This window comes from Carcharhinus amblyrhynchos, chromosome 10 (assembly GCF_965287045.1).
Source record: "Carcharhinus amblyrhynchos chromosome 10, sCarAmb.v2.hapA, whole genome shotgun sequence".
In the NCBI taxonomy this organism is placed as follows: domain Eukaryota; kingdom Metazoa; phylum Chordata; class Chondrichthyes; order Carcharhiniformes; family Carcharhinidae; genus Carcharhinus; species Carcharhinus amblyrhynchos.
Window position 1 is genome coordinate 107,974,482 of NC_137333.1, and position 19,530 is coordinate 107,994,011.

The 19,530-nt window shown below is 45.5% G+C and overlaps 1 protein-coding gene across 1 annotated transcript in view; it reads right to left on the reverse strand.

Moving 5' to 3' along the window:
* ilk (integrin-linked kinase) overlaps window positions 1-19,530 on the reverse strand; it is a 114,919-nt gene that overhangs the window by 72,781 nt on the left and 22,608 nt on the right. The window contains exon 2 of the mRNA XM_080197780.1: window positions 13,872-14,104. Within this exon, the coding sequence (XP_080053906.1) occupies window positions 13,872-13,960 (89 nt within the window). The 5' untranslated portion in view covers window positions 13,961-14,104. The remainder of the gene's footprint in view (window positions 1-13,871; window positions 14,105-19,530) is intronic.

The window sequence follows — 19,530 nt, forward strand, 5'->3', positions numbered from 1 at the left end:
CCACTCTAAGCCTCTCAGATCACCAACAACCTATCCCAGTCCTCCCATACTGACAGTATAGTTAAGAAAGCTCACCAACACCCCTTTCTCAGAAGACTAAGGAAATTTGGCATAACATAAGAACATAAGAAATAGGAGTAGGAGTAGGCCATCTAGCCCTTCGAGCCTGCCCTGCCATTCAATAAGATCATGGCTGATCTGTCATGTCTCAGTTCCACATTCCACATCAGCTACGACTCTCACCAACTTTACAGATGCCCCACAGAAAGCATTCTTTCTGATTGTATTAATCTTGGTATGGCTCCTGCTCTGCCCAAGACCGAAAAGAACTACAAAAGGTAATGAATATAGCCCAATCCATCAGGCAAACCAGCCTCCCATCCATTGACTCTGTGTACACTTCCCTCTGCCTCAGCAAAGCAGCCAACATAATTAAGGACCCCACGCACCCAAGACGTTCTCTCTTCCACCTTCATTTTTCGGGAAAAAGATACAAAAGTCTGAGGTCAAGTACCAACCAACTCAAGAACAGCTTCTTCCCTGCTGCTGTCAGACTTTTGAATGGACCCACCTTGCATTACATTGATCTTTCTCTGCACCCTAGCTATGACTGTAACACTACATTCTGCACTCTCTTTTTTCCTTCTCTATGAATGGTATGCTTTGTCTGTATAGCGCGCAAGAAACAATATTTTTCACTGTATGTTAACACATGTGACAATAAAAAATCAATTATCAATTGTGTCTACCTCCCTTTCCTCCTTTCAGACACTCCTTAAAATCTACTTCACTGACTAAGTTTTTGATTATTGCCTGATTATTTTCTTGTTCTGTAACATTGCTGTGAAGCAGCTCAAGACATTTTTATGGTAGCTACAAGCTGTTGATGGACGAGTGCTGTTTAGAGTTGCCATGGCAATAATGTACTGAGTGGGCCTTGTGCAATGTTTTTCATTAACACAATGCATTTTCTCTTCAATGTTAGCCAGAACGTATCAGTCACTGGTCCTGACATTATTGATGTTTCATTCACCGACCTTACGCATGGCACTGAGGAGAGTTGGAGCTATCCTGCAGATCCAGCAGCTTTTACAAAGCGAATAACATATCCTCGACGTGATGTATCCTCGAGTCAATGCCCGAGATTGCTAACGTCCTGCCTACCCCCAATAACCTTTCACCCCCTTGTTAATCGAGATTCTATCGAGCTTTGGCTGAAAAATACCCAGACTCTGCTTCCTTTGTTTTTTGAGGAAGCGAGTTCCAGAGACTCTCAACCTTCAGAACAAATTTCTCCCCATTTCTGTCTTAAACAGTGACCCCTTAGTTCTAGATTCTCCTACAAGTGGAAACGTCCTCTCCACATTCACCCTGTCAATATCGCTTGGATCCGAGAGGTTTTGGTCAAATCACCTCTTACTTTTCCAAAGTCTAGCGGATACAAACCTAACCTTTACAACCTTTCCTCATAAGACAACTCTCCCATTCCTGGTATTAGTTTAATAAAACTCTCTGAAAAATTTCTAACATCATGCTGCATGACCAAAGTGCTGATTGGTTGGCAAGTGGACTCTGATTGGTAGAGATGTTGCCATGGAGAATGCACCAGTTGATGGTGACTGACAGTTAACTACCAAATACTGGGCAGCACAGTGGGTAGCACTGCTGTCTCATAGTGCCAGGGACCTAGGTTTGATTCCTGGCTTCAGTCACTGTCTGTGCAGAGTCTGCATGTTCTCCCCGTGTCTAAGTGGGTTTCCTCTGGGTGCTCTGGTTTTCTCCCACAGCTGGAAAGATGTGCTGGTTAGGTACATTGAGGCAGAATTTAGCATGGCCAATGTACCTGAACAGATGCCAGAGTGTGGCAACTAGGGGATTTTCACAATAACTTTATTGCGGTGTTAATGTAAACCTACTTGTGACACTAATATTGTTTGAAATTTAACAAAATAGCTTGACTCTGATTGGTCAAGACATTGCCCTGAAGAATGCACCAGTGAATAGCTATCAATTATTTTGTTCTGTTCAAATAGGTACCGTGTGTGTATATGTTCTTTCTGTCTGCAGAACAGGTCCCTGTGTATTAACACACGGAGCTTCCGGTACAGGCAAATTCACCACATTGCCAGCCTGACTGACAACCTTAAATTGGTTGATAGCATCATTTTTCGGACACTGAGGATTATTCAGCAAATGTTGTCCAATTGCGGAATCCCATCTAATGTCAGACACCGTGATTTGAGTTTTGCAAGCACAAGCTGCTTGGGTACTGTCTGTACCTTGTCCGATGTGAACCGCTGCTGGGACGTGCTGTTTGATATGGTCCGCCAGTCTTTGGGACGTACGTCCTACATACCAGCATCACACTGACACTGAAATTCACCAACACATTATCCGTTGTGTCTTTCTGGCCTGGTGGCAGCTTCCTGTTAGTTGTGAATATCACTCCTGTTGCTACTGTGTAGTAACAGCGTGAAATAGCTTCACCTGTTGTTCACATTTTTGAGAGAGCAAACCCTGCCAGGGTAATCGGAGGTAGACTGGGCACTTTTTAGAGCTGAAAATGTTGGCCTTAGACCCATTCATGTGTTTACACAATATTCAGCTAGAATGATGTGATGAGGGAAGCCATTATCCCACGGGATGTCTTTGATTTTCTGATTTCAGCATCAAGCTCACATGCTGAGTATGTGGCTCGGGCCCTGTTTCCCAGGTTGCTGACAAGGCCAATCTTACAGAGCGTGGAACCCCAGCGTGTATACCGAGCAGTGAAGCTGGGCTTGCGATAGACCTTGGTAGAGAACCCCCTGGCAGATTTCTCAACTAGAATGTCAAGGAAAGGGAATCCGTTTGACTGCTCCATTTCAAAGGTGAATTTGAGCGAGGGATGGAGCTCATTAAGACAAGAGGAAATTATTATACGCAGCTGTGGATTTAAAATAGAGCAAACGTATCATCCGCAGATCGGAAATATGCAGGGGTAAAAGGTCAGGTGTCATTCTATCGAAGATGCATCCTAGCAAAAGCTGGGCTTAGAGGGTATCCCATAGCAACAACATCTATTTGGGTATATATGGTGTCATTAAAACAGAACTCAGCTGCATGAGTTACTCAGTTCATGAGCTCAATTAATAAATATTGGCCCCAGTAAATTAAGAGAGCATTTTTTTTGTTTTATTCATTTATTCATTCGTGGGACATGGGCGTCACTGGCTGCAAGCATTTATTGTCCATCCCTAGCTGCCCTTGAGAAGGTGGTGGGGAGCTGCCTTCTTGAATCGCTGCAGTCCATGTTCCGTGGGTTGATGCACAATTCCTTCAGGGAGGGAATTCCAGGATTTTGACCCAGCGAATGTGAAGGAACGGTGATATATCTTCAGGTTAGAACAGTGAGCAGCTTGGAGGGGAACTTGCAGGCAGTGGTGTTCCCACTTATCTGCTGCCCTTGTTCTTCTAGATGGAAGTGGTAGTGGGTTTGGAAGACTGTCAAAGGATCTTTGGTGAATTACTGTAGTGCATCTTGTAGATAGTACACACAGCTGCTACGAGCCTCAGTGGGGGGGAGACTGAATTTTTATAGATGTGGTGCCAATCAAGCGGGCTGCTTTGTGCTGGATGGTGTCAAGCTTCTTGAATACTGTTGGAGCTACACCCATCCAGGCAAGTGGGGAGTATTCCAACACACTCCTGACTTGTGCCCTGTAAATTTTGGTAGATTGAACCAGGGCAGGACTTACTCAGTTAATGGTAGGGCATTGGGGAGAGTTACAGAACAAAGAGATCTAGGGGTACATGTTCATAGCTTCCTGAAAGTGGAGTCACAGGTGGACTGAGTGGTGAAGAAGGCATTCAGCATGCTTGGTTTCATCGGTCAGAACACTGAATACAGGAGTTAGGATGTCTTGCTGAAGTTGTACAAGACATTGGTAAGGCCACACTTGGAATACTGTGTGCAATTCTGGTCACCCTATTATAGAAAGGATATTATTAAACTAGAAAGAACGCAGAAAAGATTTACTAGGGATGCTACTGGGACTTGGTGGATTGAATTATAAGGAGCGGCTGGATAAACTAGGGCTATCCAGTCATCATCTCGCGGGTGCAGCTCCGCTCCGGGGGCCAGGGGCGGCTCGGTCTGTGCTGTTCTGTCCAGCTTTTCTTTACTTCTCAGGCCAGGCCAGCAATGGTGTGAGACTTGAACATTCGCTCAATCTCTCAATTTTAACAACACGGAAGGTTGTGTTGTTGGAAGCAGGGGGAAGTGTGGAATAGAGAGGCGAATGCAGCAGAGACCAAGCAAAGAGGGGATGGTGAAGTTGCACAGTATGTAGTGGATGACATTCCTTTGGGGCTCCAATCTGCATTTCTTGTACTTCTGATGCCCAGTGGCCCACGGTTAATCCAAACAAAAGCCTTCACAGGAAGTACTCCAAATATCCTTAAATGGAGAAAATTGTGGATCTGACACAATGAAAAAAGAGTCAGCAGGAAGTCAGCCAGAGGCTCTTGTCTGGAATAAACAGTTTAATCTCACAAAGACTTCATCCTTTTAGATTTCACTCCGATTAAAACACAAAATTACTGTCAATACCACCTCTCACTCACATACAGGATATAATAACTTGCATTATCCTCTCCCCTCCACACAGCACTAGGTAAATCCAGCTTTGCACAATTCCCTATATAGGAAAAGCATTGGGGACAGCGAGGAATCTGGAAAGTGAGTCCAAGAATGAGAACTCAGAATTAGGAAAAAGCAGGAGGAGATTAAGGGTGATCTATTCAAGGTTTTCCAAAGTGTGTGCAAGGTTTTGAGACTGCAAATTCCCAGTCAGTCAGTCAAAAGATAACTTGGGACAGGATGTTTTTCATTTGTTCAAGCCAGTGATGGTAGCAGGCCAGTATTCATTGCCCATCTATTGTACAGTAAGAAATCTCACAACACCAGGTTAAAGTCCAACCGGTTTATTTGGAATCCCAAGCTTTCGGGGCACTGCCCCTTCATCAGGAAGCTCACCTGATGAAGGGGCAGTGCTCTGAAAGCTTGCGCTACCAAATAAACCGGTTGGACTTTAACCTGGTGTTGGTAGATTACTGACTGTGTGCACCCCAGTCCAAGCTGGCATCTCCACATCATGCCTATCTTTTGTAGTTATGTGATGGTGAAGCTTCTTATTGAACCACTGGTCCAAGTTCAATAACACTGAGTGAACAGTCCAGACAACACTTCAGAATTAACTCAGTTGATGAGGGAATGGATTCTCACACAGGTCCAGACTGGGCTACAGGTTTCCTTTCCAAAAGGACATTAATTAGTAATGGATATTTTTACTGATACCTAGTTTCTACATTTTTAAATACAATTCAAATTCTCAAATTACTCTTGGCGGGATCTGAAATCGAGTTTTTCAAATTACTATCTGAGTAAAAAGGCAACCACTGCATCGCACCCCTATGATTCTTCATTAAACATGTTAGTTAGACCACACCAGGAATACTGTGAACAGTTTTGGTCCCCTTATCCAAGGAAAGATATCCCAACATTGGAAGCAATCCAGAGAAGGTTCACTAGGTTGATCCCAGTTATGGAGGGATTTTCTTTTGAGGAGAGGTTGAGTAGGTTGGGCCTGTACTCATTGAAGTTTAGAAGAATGAGAGGTGACCTTATTGAGACATGTCGGATTCTTAGGGGGTTTGATAGGATAGATGCTGAGATGATGTTTCCCTGTGTGGGAGAGTCTCGGATCAGAGGGAATAATCTCAGAATAAGGAGTTGCCCATTAGAGAAGGAATTTCTTCTCCCAGTCAGTAGTGGATCTGTGGAATTCTTCACTTCAGTGGGCTGCAAAGCTGGGTTATTATTTATGTTCAAGCTGAGATAAATAGATTTTTAATCAGTAAAGAAATCAATGGTTTGTAGAATCAATGAATCCCTACAGTGCAGAAGGAGGCCATTTGGCCTTTTGAGCCTGCACTGCCAACAATCCCACCTAGGCCCTTTCCCCATTGCCCCACATATTTACGTTGCTAATCACCCTGACCCTAAGGGTCAATTTAACATGGCCAATCAACTTAACCTGCACATCTTTGGAGTGGGGGCAAGAAATTGAAGCACCCAGAGGAAACCCATACAGATACGGGGAGAACATGCAGAACCCACACAGACAGTGACCCGAGGCCCGAAATGAACCCAGGTGCCTGGCGCTAAGAGGCAGCAGTGGTAATCACCGTGCCACCCTTATGGGAATAAGCAGGGAAGTGGTGTTGAGGATTATCAGAGCCGTCATGATCTTGTTGAGTGATCCAGTACACTTCTGTTCCGACATCTTAACTGTCCTACTAGTTTATCACTGTCCTATCAAATGCTCATGATGTGGGTATGCCGGCGTTGGACTGGTGTAAACACAGTAAAAAGTCTGACAACACCAGGTTTTAGTCCAACCTATTTATTTGATAATATACTCGCAAGCTTTCGGGTTAGCCCCTTCGTCAGGTGAATGGAGAGTTCTGGCCTCAGACAGAGCATATAAAGCACAGACAGTTTAGAGATTACTGATTAGAATGCGAAACCTTACACCTAACCTGCTGTTCAAGACCTGAAGTGGCTGATAATGTGAGTGGAAGGAGCACTGATCACAGGTTAAAGAGATGTGTATTATCTCCAGACAGTACAGTAAGTGAGGTTTTGCAAACCCAGGCAAGTCACGGGGGTTACAGATAGTGCGACATGAACCCAAGATCCCTGTTGAGACCGTCCTCATGTGTGCGGAACTTGGCTATCAGTCTCTGTTCAGCGACTCTGCGCTGTCGTGTGTCGTGAAGGCCGCCTTGGAGAATGCTTACCCGAAGGTCAGAGGCTGAATGCCCGTGACCACTGAAGTGTTCGCCAACAGGAAGGGAACAGTCTTGCCTGGTGACTGTCGAGCGATGTTCATTCATCCGTTGTCGTAGCGTCTGCATGGTCTCCCCAATGTACCATGCTTCGGGACATCCTTTCTTACAACGTATCAGGTAGACAATGTTGGCCGAGTTGCAAGAGTATTTACCATGTACCTGGTGGATGGTATTCTCACGTGTGATGAAGGTATCCATGTCGATGATCCGGCATGTCTTGCAGAGGTTGCTGTGGCAGGGTTGTGTGGTATTGTGGTCACTGTTCTCCTGAAGGCTGGGTAGTTTGCTGCAAACAATGGTCTGTTTGAGGTTGTGTGGTTGTCTGAAAGCAAGAAGTGGGGGTGTGGGGATAGCCCTGGCGAGATGCTCGTCTTCATCAATGATATGTTGAAGACTCCGGAGAAGATGTCGTAGCTTCTCCGCTCCGGGGAAGTACTGGACGACGAAGGGTACTCTGTCCACTGTGTCCTGTGTTTGCCTTCTGAGGAGATCTTGGGTTCATGTCGCACTATCTGTAACCCCCGTGACTTGCCTGGGTTTGCAAAACCTCACTTACTGTACTGTCTGGAGACAATACACATCTCTTTAACCTGTGATCAGTGCTCCTTCCACTCACATTATCAGCCACTTCAGGTCTTGAACAGCAGGTTAGGTGTAAGGTTTCGCATTCTAATCAGTAATCTCTAAACTGTCTGTGCTTTATATGCTCTGTCTGAGGCCAGAACTCTCCATTCACCTGACGAAGGGGCTAACCCGAAAGCTTGCGAGTATATTATCAAATAAATAGGTTGGACTAAAACCTGGTGTTGTCAGACTTTTTACTATCAAATGCTCCCAGGACAGGTACAGCACGGGGTTAGATACAGAGTAAAGCTCCCTCTACACTGCTCTCTGGAAATTAGCCTTCTCTCTCTCTCTTTCTCTCCCTCCTGCGTCTCATCCACTCCAAGGCTGAGTTCAGTTGTCCAGTTCCCCATGAGGCAGCCAGACTCCCTCAGGCACCTGTCTGTGCAGAGCCCACCTGCAGAGCAGGCTTGTTTGCTGGGACTGGAGTTGTCGTTGTCTGTGAGAGTCTGTTGATTCCAGTGGATAACAGCTCTCTGTCCCTCCACCCCCAGTGTGGGGGGCTGCAGTAAAATCCTCTCCTGGCTGCCTGCGAGTCTTGGTAACAGCCCCATCAGAACTGGTTAAAGCGAGATCACACCGTCAACAGCCCCACCCCTGACTGACTGCCTCCACCCACATCCTCCTTCTCCCCCCCCCCCTCCCCAATTCTTAAATCGGCTTCACGGGTAGAGGCTGTGGTCAAGAAGGTGTATGGTGTACTGGCCTTCATTAATCGAGGGATTGAGTTTAGGAGTCAGGAGGTAATGCTGCAACTTTATAAGACCCTGGTCAGACCCCACTTGGAGTACTGTGCGCAGCTCTGGTCACCTCACTACAGGAAGGATGTGGAGGCTATTGAAAGGGTACAGAGGAGATTTACGAGGATGTTGCCTGGATTGGGAGGCATGCCTTATGAGGATAGGTTGAGGGGGCTCAGTTTTTTCTCCTTGGAGAGACGAAGAATGAAGGGTGACCTGATAGAGGTTTATAAGATGTTGAGAGGTATAGATCAGGTGGCTTCTCAGGGGCTATTTCCCAGGGCTGAAATGGTCGCTACGAGAGGACACAGGTTTAAGATGCTGGGGCGTAGGTACAGAGGAGATGTCAGGGGTAAGTTTTTCACTCAGAGGGTGGTGGGTGAGTGGAATCGGCTGCCGTCGGTGGTGGTAGAGGTGAACTCGCTGGGGTCTTTTAAGAGACTTCTGGATGAGTACATGGGATTTAATGGGATTGAGGGTTATAGATAGGCCTGGTAGGTGTGGATATGATCGGTGCAACTTGTGGGCCGAAGGGCCTGTTTGTGCTGCAGTGTTCTATGTACACTGCCATCATCAAATACTCCCAGGACAGGTACAGCACGGGGTTAGATATAGGGCTGAAATGGCAGCCACAAGAGGGCACAGGTTTAGGGTGCTGGGGAGTAGGCACAGAGGAGATATCAGGGGCAAGTTTTTCACTCAGAGGGTGGTGGGTGTGTGGAATTGGCTGCCTGCGGTGGTGGTGGAGGCGGATTCGATAGGGTCTTTTAACAGACTTCTGGATGAGTACATGGGACTTAGTAGGATTGAGGGTTATAAGTAAGCCTAGTAGGTAGAGGCGTTCAGCGCAATTTGTGGACCGAAGGGCCTGTTTGTGCTGTAGTTTTTCTATGTTCTATGTTCAGAGTAAAGCTCCCCCTACACTGTCCCCCCCATCAAACACTCCCAGGACAGGTACAGCACAGGGTTAGATACAGAGTAAAGCTCCCTCTACACTGTCCCCCATCAAACACTCCCAGGACAGGTACAGCACGGGGTTAGATACAGAGTAAAGCTCCCTCTACACTGTCCCCCATCAAACACTCCCAGGACAGATACAGCACGGGGTTAGATACAGAGTAAAGCTCCCTCTACACTGTCCCCCATCAAACACTCCCAGGACAGGTACAGCACGGGGTTAGATACAGAGTAAAGCTCCCTCTACACTGTCCCCCATCAAACACTCCCAGGACAGGTACAGCACGGGGTTAGATACAGAGTAAAGCTCCCTCTACACTGCCCCACATCAAACACTCCCAGGACAGGTACAGCACGGGGTTAGACACAGAGTAAAGCTCCCTCTACACTGCCCCACATCAAACACTCCCAGGACAGGTACAGCACGGGGTTAGATACAGAGTAAAGCTCCCTCTACACTGTCCCCATCAAACACAATAAAAAGTCTTGCAACACCAGGTTTAAGTCCAACCAGTTTATTTGATAGTAAACCCACAAGCTTTCAGAAATACTGTTCCTTCATCAGATGTGTGGAAGGTTCTGATCAGAGAAAGTCATATAAAGGCACACACAGTTTAAAGAATACTGATTAAAATGTGAGTCTTTACAGCTAACCTGCTATTCAAGTCTTAACGATGCAGACAATGTGAGTGGAGATAGGATTAGACATCAAACACTCCCAGGACAGGTACAGCACAGGGTTAGATACAGAGTAAAGCTCCCTCTACACTGTCCCCCATCAAACACTCCCAGGACAGGGACAGCAAGATTAGTTGTTTAAAGAGGGTTTACAATTTTGCAGTGTTGCCATTTCCACATCATTCCCTCTCAACCTAACACAGCTCACAGGTCACCAATCCCAGATGAATTCTGTCTGTGTAACACCACAGGAAGTTAGCAGGAGGAATGCAGGCAGAATCTTTACAGCTCTGGGCAGAACTCCAAGCTCAACTGAAATGAAATTACCAGATGGCAGAAAAATGCGGAAGTGGGAGTTTGAGAGAGATGAGAATGAATCCTGTTACTGACTTCCTTTTGGATAAGGTTTTAAATTACAGCATGGCTATTTCAGTGCGAGTTATGGAGCAGGCCAGGGAACACTGTAGTCTGCAAAGAAAGACTAAAGGTGGATTTAGTTTAAAAGCATTTGTTTTTGATGCTAAACCACCCCGCTGAAAACTACTGATGACAATGTTTGGTGCAATTTTTCTTGCTTTCCCTGTGGGCATGCATTCTGTTGTAGGTATTGGCCGTGGCCCAGTGGTGACTCACTCTCCTGTAGATAGAGAATCTGTCTTCAACATCCCACTCTAATCCTTCAGCCACAAATTCCAGGCTGACACTCCCAGTGCATTACTAAGGAAAAGCTGCACTATCAGAAAAGTAATCCCCGAGAGCGCCGCACTGCCAGAGGGTCAGCGCTGAGGGAGCGCCGCACTGCCAGAGGGTCAGCGCTGAGGGAGCGCCGCACTGCCAGAGGGTCAGCGCTGAGGGAGCGCCGCACTGCCAGAGGGTCAGCGCTGAGGGAGCGCCGCACTGCCAGAGGGTCAGCGCTGAGGGAGCGCCGCACTGCCACAGGTGCTACATTTCAGATGAGACATTAAAATGAATGCCCATTTGTCCTCTCAGGTGCGTGTTAAAGATTGAATGGTAACATTCAAACAAGTGCAGGGAACCTCTTCCCAGTGTCCTGGTCAATAATTAACTCACCACTCGAGCTGGTTAATCGCCTATCCACTGTTTGAGACCTTGCTGCGTATAAATTTGGTTCATGTCCAATAGTGACTATATTTATCACACTGCACCAGAATACTGAGATTTATGATAAAATGGAAGCTTGTTCTCTCCCTCTGCCTGCAGTACTAACATGCCAGGATCAATGACGTTACTCTCCAAACCTCCCTGGCCATGTAACAAACCCAGCCTCAGAATCAATTTCTCACCATTAGGTCAGGGTTATTGCTGAAAGAAAGTGGGACTGACTGTCAAGCACTCAGCTGGCTTGAGCTGCTCTGAGTTCTGGCATTACCCCCAAGTTAATTCCATTTACATCAGAGATTAGGCATATTCTGTGGGGCACTAAGAGGAGGTATTTGAGTAGTGGAGATACTGAAAGCACAGTCCAATGGATAGGCATACTGGGTGAGACATAAGGGCTTGAGGAGAAAATCCCAGGAGGCAGAGCTGAGCAGCTGGAAGAGGGAAGAGCAGGGAAGTTTCAGAAATATAAGTCTGAGCAGAAGGATATGGAAGTGGGGAAAAGAGACTGGAGCATTTAGATCGGAGTGAAGAAACTAAGACAAGAACTGCCAAATCATTCAGTGGAGCAGACAGAATCAAGGCAAATACCAGGACACCAGGAGTTAATATTCCAAGGCCAAATGGCTTTTCTTCAGAAGCCAACAAACCTTTTCACAGAAAAGTCATATTGGACTCGTAAACGTGAACTCTGTTTCTCTCTCCACAGAATCTCCCAACCTGCTGAGTTTATCCAGCATTTTCTGTTGTTACTTCTTCAACAATGAGAAATTATCCACTCAAATTAAAGCAGAATACTGCAGATGTTGTAAATCTGAGACAAAATGATAGGGAGTGGGATAGCTTGATCTTGGGTTGGGACATAGCTCAGCACAACATTGAGGGCAGAAGGGCCTGTACCGTTCTATGTGTTTCTGTATGTTTAAAAATAGAAGTTGCTGAAAATACTCAGCAGGTCTGGCAGCATTTGTGGAGAACAAAACAGAGTTAGCATTTTGAGTCTGTGTTTCTCTTCTTCAGAGAAATTATCCAGTCTCCTTTGTGACCCGGGTTTTGATCAAGTTTATGCCGGTGAGATTCGAGGCTCTTGTTTATGGGCTCCAAGAATTCCAAATGAAATTAACTGGGCAATCTCAGCTCAGTCACTAATACTGCAGCATGCTGGGGCACAGATCTCCGTCTGACAGACACCTCTGATCAGAGTGTCTAAAACACACAATGCCCTGTGCCACTCATTCCTCGCAGTATCCCCTCACATTCCACATGTTCTATCTCCATGGAACTTCCCATAACTTGACTTTAAGAAGCACATGTGCACATTAATCACCTAACATACCAAATGCAACAGGCAGCACTTGATAGTACTGTTTCAGCACTCACTGATTAAATACTCACCAACTCTCAGAATCTACAAGCCATCCCTCTTTGATTTGATTTATTGTCATATGTATTGGTACACAGTGAGAAGTATTGTTTCTTGCATGCTATACAAAGTATACCATTCATAGAGAAGGAAACAAGAGAGTGCAGAATGCAGTGTTACAGTCATAGCTAGGGGATAGCAAAAGATCAACTTAATGCAAGGCAGGTCCATTCAAAAGTCTGATGGCAGCAGCGAAGAAGCTGTTCTTGAGTCAGTTGGTGTGTGTCCTCAGACTTTTGCATCTTTCTCCCGATGGAAGAAGGTGGAAGAGAGAATACCCGGGGTGCGTGGGGTCCTTAATTATGCTGGCTGCTTACGCCTCCTTTGTTTTGCTGACATTGAGGGAGAGATTATTGTCATCACACCAGTTCACCAGATTCTCTGTCTCTTTCCTGTACTCCATTTTGTCATTGTTTGCGATCCGACCCATAGCGGTGGTGTCATCAGCAAACTTGAAAATCAAGTTGGTGGGGAATTTGGCCACATAGAGATAGGTGTATAATGGGATCTGAGAACACAGCCTTCTGGGGCACCGATGTTGAGGACGATCATGAAGGTGTTATTGCCGCCTATCTTTACTGATTACTTGCATGCAACATTCAAACTTTCAAAGTGTAATCACAGGGTGATTTAATGAATTTAGCACAATATAAACTATTTGAAAAAGGGATATATAGAGTTACATCAAGTTTAACCAGACTCTACCAGAGTTTATGTTCTATAAGTCTATGTTCCACAAGTGTCTCATTCCACCCTGTTTATCATTCGATTCCTTCTCCCTCTATTAATCTCACCCCCACCCCTTAACCGCACTGCCACAATTTGCCTCGTCCACTCATGTTATACCTAAGCCTAAACACTTCACTGTTGTACAGTGCATTTCTCATGGAACAATAAATAATTTCTTCTTCAACGTAACCATAATGACACATCAAACAAATCCAAACAATCCATGACACTATTTGATGTCCTATTTATATATTTATCCCAAAATGGATATCACTAAAACAGGCTGACCTGGTCATTATCACATTGCTGTTTGTGGAATCTTGCTGTGTACAGATTGGCTGCTGCATTTCCTACATTACAACAGAAATAACATTTTAAAAATACTTCTCTGGCTATGAAGTGTTTTGAAACATCCCAACATTCTGAAATGCGCATCAGAAAAGCAAGTCTTTCTTTTTAACCAGGTAGAGAAACCTTGGCTTCTGCCAAAACTACCCCAGGTGACAGAACTCTGAACCTGCTGGAGGTGTTGCACTATCTAGATTCAAAAACATTTTCATTCAGTGCCCTGCAGTTCAGCTCCATTCAGAACCACACTTTCTGCCACATCACTATTTCATAACTCCAGCAACAAGAATGGAAAGCTGTAAATAAACATTGTTCAGAGAGTCAGGAGGAGGTCTGGTCGCCCAGAAACTGGCACTCACCCCTGGTTCAGGTCATTCTCTGTGTTGTCCAGCCAGAGCCGAACTGCAACTGCATTGCCTTCTCGGCACTGGGTAAAGATGTCATCCATCCTGTTCTCCTTCTCCCAGCTGCTCCAACTCTGCTTCCGTTAAACACCACGCGTGGAAGACAATCGGGATATGTTAACTGAATGAAGACATCCACCAGCTCCGATCTCAGGACAGTCAGAATCCAATTTTACCAACAATACGATCTGAAAGGAAATTGGAATTTCAGATATAACTGCCAGCACCACCCATATTCCAGAGCCGCTGGCTCGTGAACATTACCCAGGTAACCAATAAACTCTGTCTCTCCCACTTCAGCATCCAACTGGATAGGGAAACACTGGGAAGATTGAGACATGGTATTCAGTCTCCCGCATCCCTAAATTCACCATCTCCCCAGCCTCTGTCTGAGGCTCAGCCAGGCCATTCACAACTTTGCAGTCTTTTTATTTTTATTAGTGTCACATGTAAGTTTACATTAACACTGCAATGAAGTTACTGTGAAATTCCCTTCGTCGCCACACTCCGGCACCTGCTTGGGTACACTGAGGGAGAATTGAGCATAGCCAATACACCCTAACAAGCACATCTTTCGGACTCTGTGCTGAGTTTCTAACTCCATATCTATTCGATCATTGCTCCACTCGATGGAGCTGTGGAAATAAGGGAGGAAAAAGGCCTCACCTCATGACACCAGATTACACTGGGGATTGACAGAAGTAAAATTCAGAAACATTTTCATTCCATGTCCTGCAGTTCAGCTCTATTCAAAACCACACTACTATTTCATACCTCCAGCAACAATAATGGAAAGCTGTAAATAAACACCGTTCAGAGAGTCAGGAGGTGGTCTCCTTGCCCAGAAATTATCAGCCATGGCTCAGTGGGTAGTAGAACTACCTCTAAGTCAGAATTCAATTCCACTACAGACACTTCAGGCTGACACTCCCAGTTCAGTGTTGCATTGTAGGTTGCATTTTGTTGGATATATCATTAAACGATTGGTGTATCTGATCCTCATGTCATAGAGTTATCGGCCCAACTTGTCCATGCCGCTCTTTTTTTTAAACCCTTAAGCTAATCTCAATTGCCCGCATTTGGCCCATATCCCTCGATACCCATCTTACCCAAGTAACTATCTAACTGCTTTTTAAAAGACAAAATTGTACCCGCCTCTACTGCTACCTCTGGCAGCTTGTTCCAGACACTCACCACCCTCTGTGTGAAAAAATTGCCCCTCTGGGCACTTTAGTATCTCTCCCCTCTCACCTTAAACCTATGCCTCTAGTTTTAGACTCCCCTACCTTTGAAAAAAGATATGACTATCTAGCTGATCTGTGCCCCTCATTATTTTATAGAGCTCTATAAGATCACCCCTCAGCCTCCTACGCTCCAGAGAAAAAAGTCCCAGTCTATCCAGCCTCTCCTTATAACTCAATCCACCAAGTCCTGGTAGCATCCTAGTAAATATTTTCTGCTCTCTTTCTAGTTTAATAATATCCTTTCTATAATAGGGTGACCAGAACTGCACACAGTATTCCAAGAGTGGCCTTACCAATGTCTTGTACAACTTCAACAAGACATCCCAATTCCTGTATTCAATGTTCTGACTGATGAAATCAAGAATGCTGAATGCCTTCTTCACCACTCTGTCCACCTGTGACTCCACTTTCAAGGAGCTATGAACATGTACCCCTAGATCTCTTTGTTCTGTAACTCTCCCCAACACCCGACCATTAACTGAGTAAGTCCTGCCCTGGTTCAATCTACCAAAATGCATCACCTCGCGTTTATCTAAATCAAACTCCATCTGCCACTTGTCAACCCACTGGCCCAATTGATCAAGATCCCACTGCAATCAGAGATAACATGTGGATATTAAAGGTCCCACTGCACCATTCAAAAAGAATACGGGAGTTCTCTGCAACCAACATCTCGAAGAACAGGTTAATTAAAGCAAAATATTACAGATGCTGGAAATTTGAAATACAAACAGAAAATGGAAAAACTCAGCAACTCAGGCAGCATCTGCATTGCGAGAGAAGCAGGGTTGAATACAACTCTCCTGCAGAGGGTTTCCAGCACTTTCTCACTCAGGACAAATGATCTGTCTCTCTATCCTCCCACAAGCTCTGGACCAGATTCCGCTGCAAGGGAGCGTCCAGACTGTGGCCCAGACAACCCAGATACCGCTAACTCTGTCCTTTTTTCCTTTAGATTTCTACGCACTGGAATGTCCTCCTTGAAATCTGTGAATCAGGAGTGTTTAAGAAAAGTTGTTCGTGTTGGCAGCTTCCTGACGCTTAAATTCCAAATCCCCCTGAGTTGTGCATATTTGAAAATGTGAGAATTAACTAAGTTATGAGTTTAAATGCAACTCACTTGCGTATGCAAGGATGAAAAAACAAGGTTCAGTTGGGTCACTTGAGGGTTACAAGATAGCTAGGAATGCATTAAAGAAAGGGCTTAGGAGAGCTAGGAGGGAGCATGAGAAGTCCTTGGTGGGTCGGATAAAGGGAAACCCCAAGGCTTTTTACTTTTATGTAAGAAATAAAAAAATGACCAGGGTGAGATTAGGGCCAGTCAAGGATAGAGTGAGAACTTGTGCACGGAGTCAGAAGAAATAGGTGAGGCATTGAATTAATACTTTTCTTTAGCGTTCACTCAGGAGAGGGGTCATGTTTTTCAGGATGTGTGTGTGATACAGGCTGATAGGATGGAGGAGGTAGATGTTCTGAGGGAAGATGTATTAGCAATTTTGAAAAACCTGAAGGTTGATTAGTCCCCTGGGCCAGATGGGATAAATATCCTTAGGATACTCTGGGAGGCAAGGGATGAGATTGCAGAGCCTTTAATTTTGATCTTTGGGTCCTCACTGTCCATGGGGATTGTCATGATGGGGATTGGACTTTAACCTGGTGTTGTGAGACTCCTTCCACAGGGATTGTGCCACAGGACTGGAGAGTGACAAATGTTGTTCTTCTCTTCAAGAAAGGAAATAGGAATGACCCTGGTAATTATAGGCCAGTTAGTCTTACTTCAGTGATCAGTAAGGGAAAGGGTCCTGAGAGATAGGATTTATGACCATTTGGAAAGGTGCAGTTTAATCCGGGATAGTCAGCATGGAATCGTGAGGGGTAAATCTTGCCTCACAAATCTGACTGACTTCTTTGAGAAGGTAACTAAGTGAGTAGACGAAGGTAGAGCAGTTGATGTCGTATACATGGATTTTAGTAAAGCGTTTGATAAGGTTCCCCATTGTAGGCTCATGAAGAAAGCAAGGAGGTGTGGGAAAGAAGGAAATTTGGCCCATTGGATAAGTAACTGGCTATCTCATAGAAGACAGAGGGTGGTGGTGGAGGGAAAATTTTCAGGCTGGAGGCCAGTTACTAGCGGTGTACCACAGGGATCAGTGCTGGGTCCTCTGCTATTTGTGATTTTTATCAATGACTTGGAAGACAGGGCTGAAGGATGGGTAAGTAAATTTGTTGATGACACCAAGATTGGTGGAGTAGTGGATGAGGTGGAGGGGTCTTGCAGGCTGCAAAGAGACATTGATAGGATGCAGAGCTGGGCTGAAAAGTGGCAGATGGAGTTTAACCCTGATAAGTGCGAGGTGATTCATTTTAGTAGGACAAACTTGAATGCGGATTACAGGGTCAACAGTGGGGTTCTGAGGAATGTGGAGGAACAGAGAGATCTTGGGGTTCATATCCACAGATCTCTGAAGGTTGCCATTCAAGCGGATAGAGCCGTGAAGAAGGTTTATAGTGTGTTAGTGTTTATTAACAGGGGGTTTGAGTTTAAGAGTCATGGGGTTATGCTGCAACTATACCAGACATTGGTGAGACCACATCTGGAATACTGTGTTCAGTTCTGGTCACCTCACTATAAGAAGGATGTGGAAGCATTGGAGAGAGTGCAGAGGAGATTTACCAGGACACTGTCTGGTTTGGAGGGTAGGTCTTATGAGGAAAGGTTGAGGGAACTGGGGCTTTTCTCTTTAGAGCGGAGGAGGGTGAGAGGCGACTTAATCGAAGTTTATAAGATGATGAGGGGGATAGATAAAGTGGACGTGCAGAGACTATTTCCTCGGGTGGATGTAGCTGTTACTAGGGGGCATAACTATAAGGTTCATGGTGGGAGATATAGAACATAGAACATAGAACACTACAGCACAAACAGGCCCTTCGGCCCACGAGTTGTGCCGATCACATCAACACCTACCAACCTACAGACCTATCTATAACCCTCAATCTCATTAAACCCCATATACTCATCCAGAAGTCTTTTAAAAGACCCCAGCGAGTTCGCCTCCACCACCACTGACGGCAGCCGATTCCATTCACTCACCACCCTCTGAGTGAAAAACTTACCCCTAACATCACTTCTGAACCTCCCTCCCAGCACCTTAAATCTGTGTCCTCTCGTAGCAACCATTTCAACCTGGGGAAATAGCCTCTGAGAGTCCACCCTATCTATTCCTCTCAACATTTTGTAAACTTCTATCAGGTCGCCTCTCAACCTTCGTCTCTCCAGGGAAAAGAGTCCCAGCTCCCTCAACCTAACTTCATAAGGCATGCCTCCCAGTCCAGGCAACATCCTTGTAAATCTCCTCTGTACCCTCTCAATAGCTTCTACATCTTTCCTATAGTGAGGTGACCAGAACTGCGCACAATACTCTAAATGAGGCCTGACAAGGGTCTTATAAAGTTGCAGCATTACCTCCCGACTCCTAAACTCAATCCCTCGATTAATGAAGGCCAGTACACCATACGCCTTCTTGACCACCTCTTCCACCTGCGAGGCCGATTTAAGAGTCCTGTGGACCCGGACCCCAAGATCCTTCTGCTCTTCAACACTACTCAGACTTCTGCCCTTGATAGTGTACTCGTTCATCCCGTTGGTTCTGCCAAAATGGACGACTACACATTTATCTGCGTTGAAGTCCATCTGCCACTTCTCCGCCCAGTCCTGCATCCTATCTATGTCCTGCTGCAACTTTTGCCATCCTTCCAGACCATCCACAACACGACCAACCTTCGTGTCATCAGCGAACTTACTTACCCATCCCTCCACTTCCTCATCCAGGTCATTTATGAAAATGACAAACAACAAGGGTCCCAGAACAGATCCTTGAGGCACTCCGCTGGTGACTGACCTCCATTCAGAAAAAGCCCCATCCACAACCACTCTCTGCCTTCTGCAGGCAAGCCAGTTCTGGATCCACAAGGCCAAAGGCCCTTGGATCCCATGGCCTCTCACCTTCTCAAGAAGAAGGGAGGGATGGGTAAGTAAGGAGGGATAGGAGGGATGTCCGAGGTAGGTTCTTTACTCAGAGAGTGATTGGGGTGTGGAATACACTGCCTGCTGTGATAGTGGAGTCAGACACATTAGGAACTTTCAAGCGGTTATTAGATAGGCACATGGAATGATAGTGAGTGGGACATAGTCGGCACAACATTGAGGGCCGAAGGGCCTGTACTGTGCTGTACTGTTGTATGTTTCTATGTTTTTACAAGTGCTCCAGAATGGGACTGTTCTCTGTAGCCGTACCTGGCAACTAAAACAAAAACCACAGGCTAACATTTATAATTTAAATGCTCCGGAGGACAAGATACACTAGAGGTTG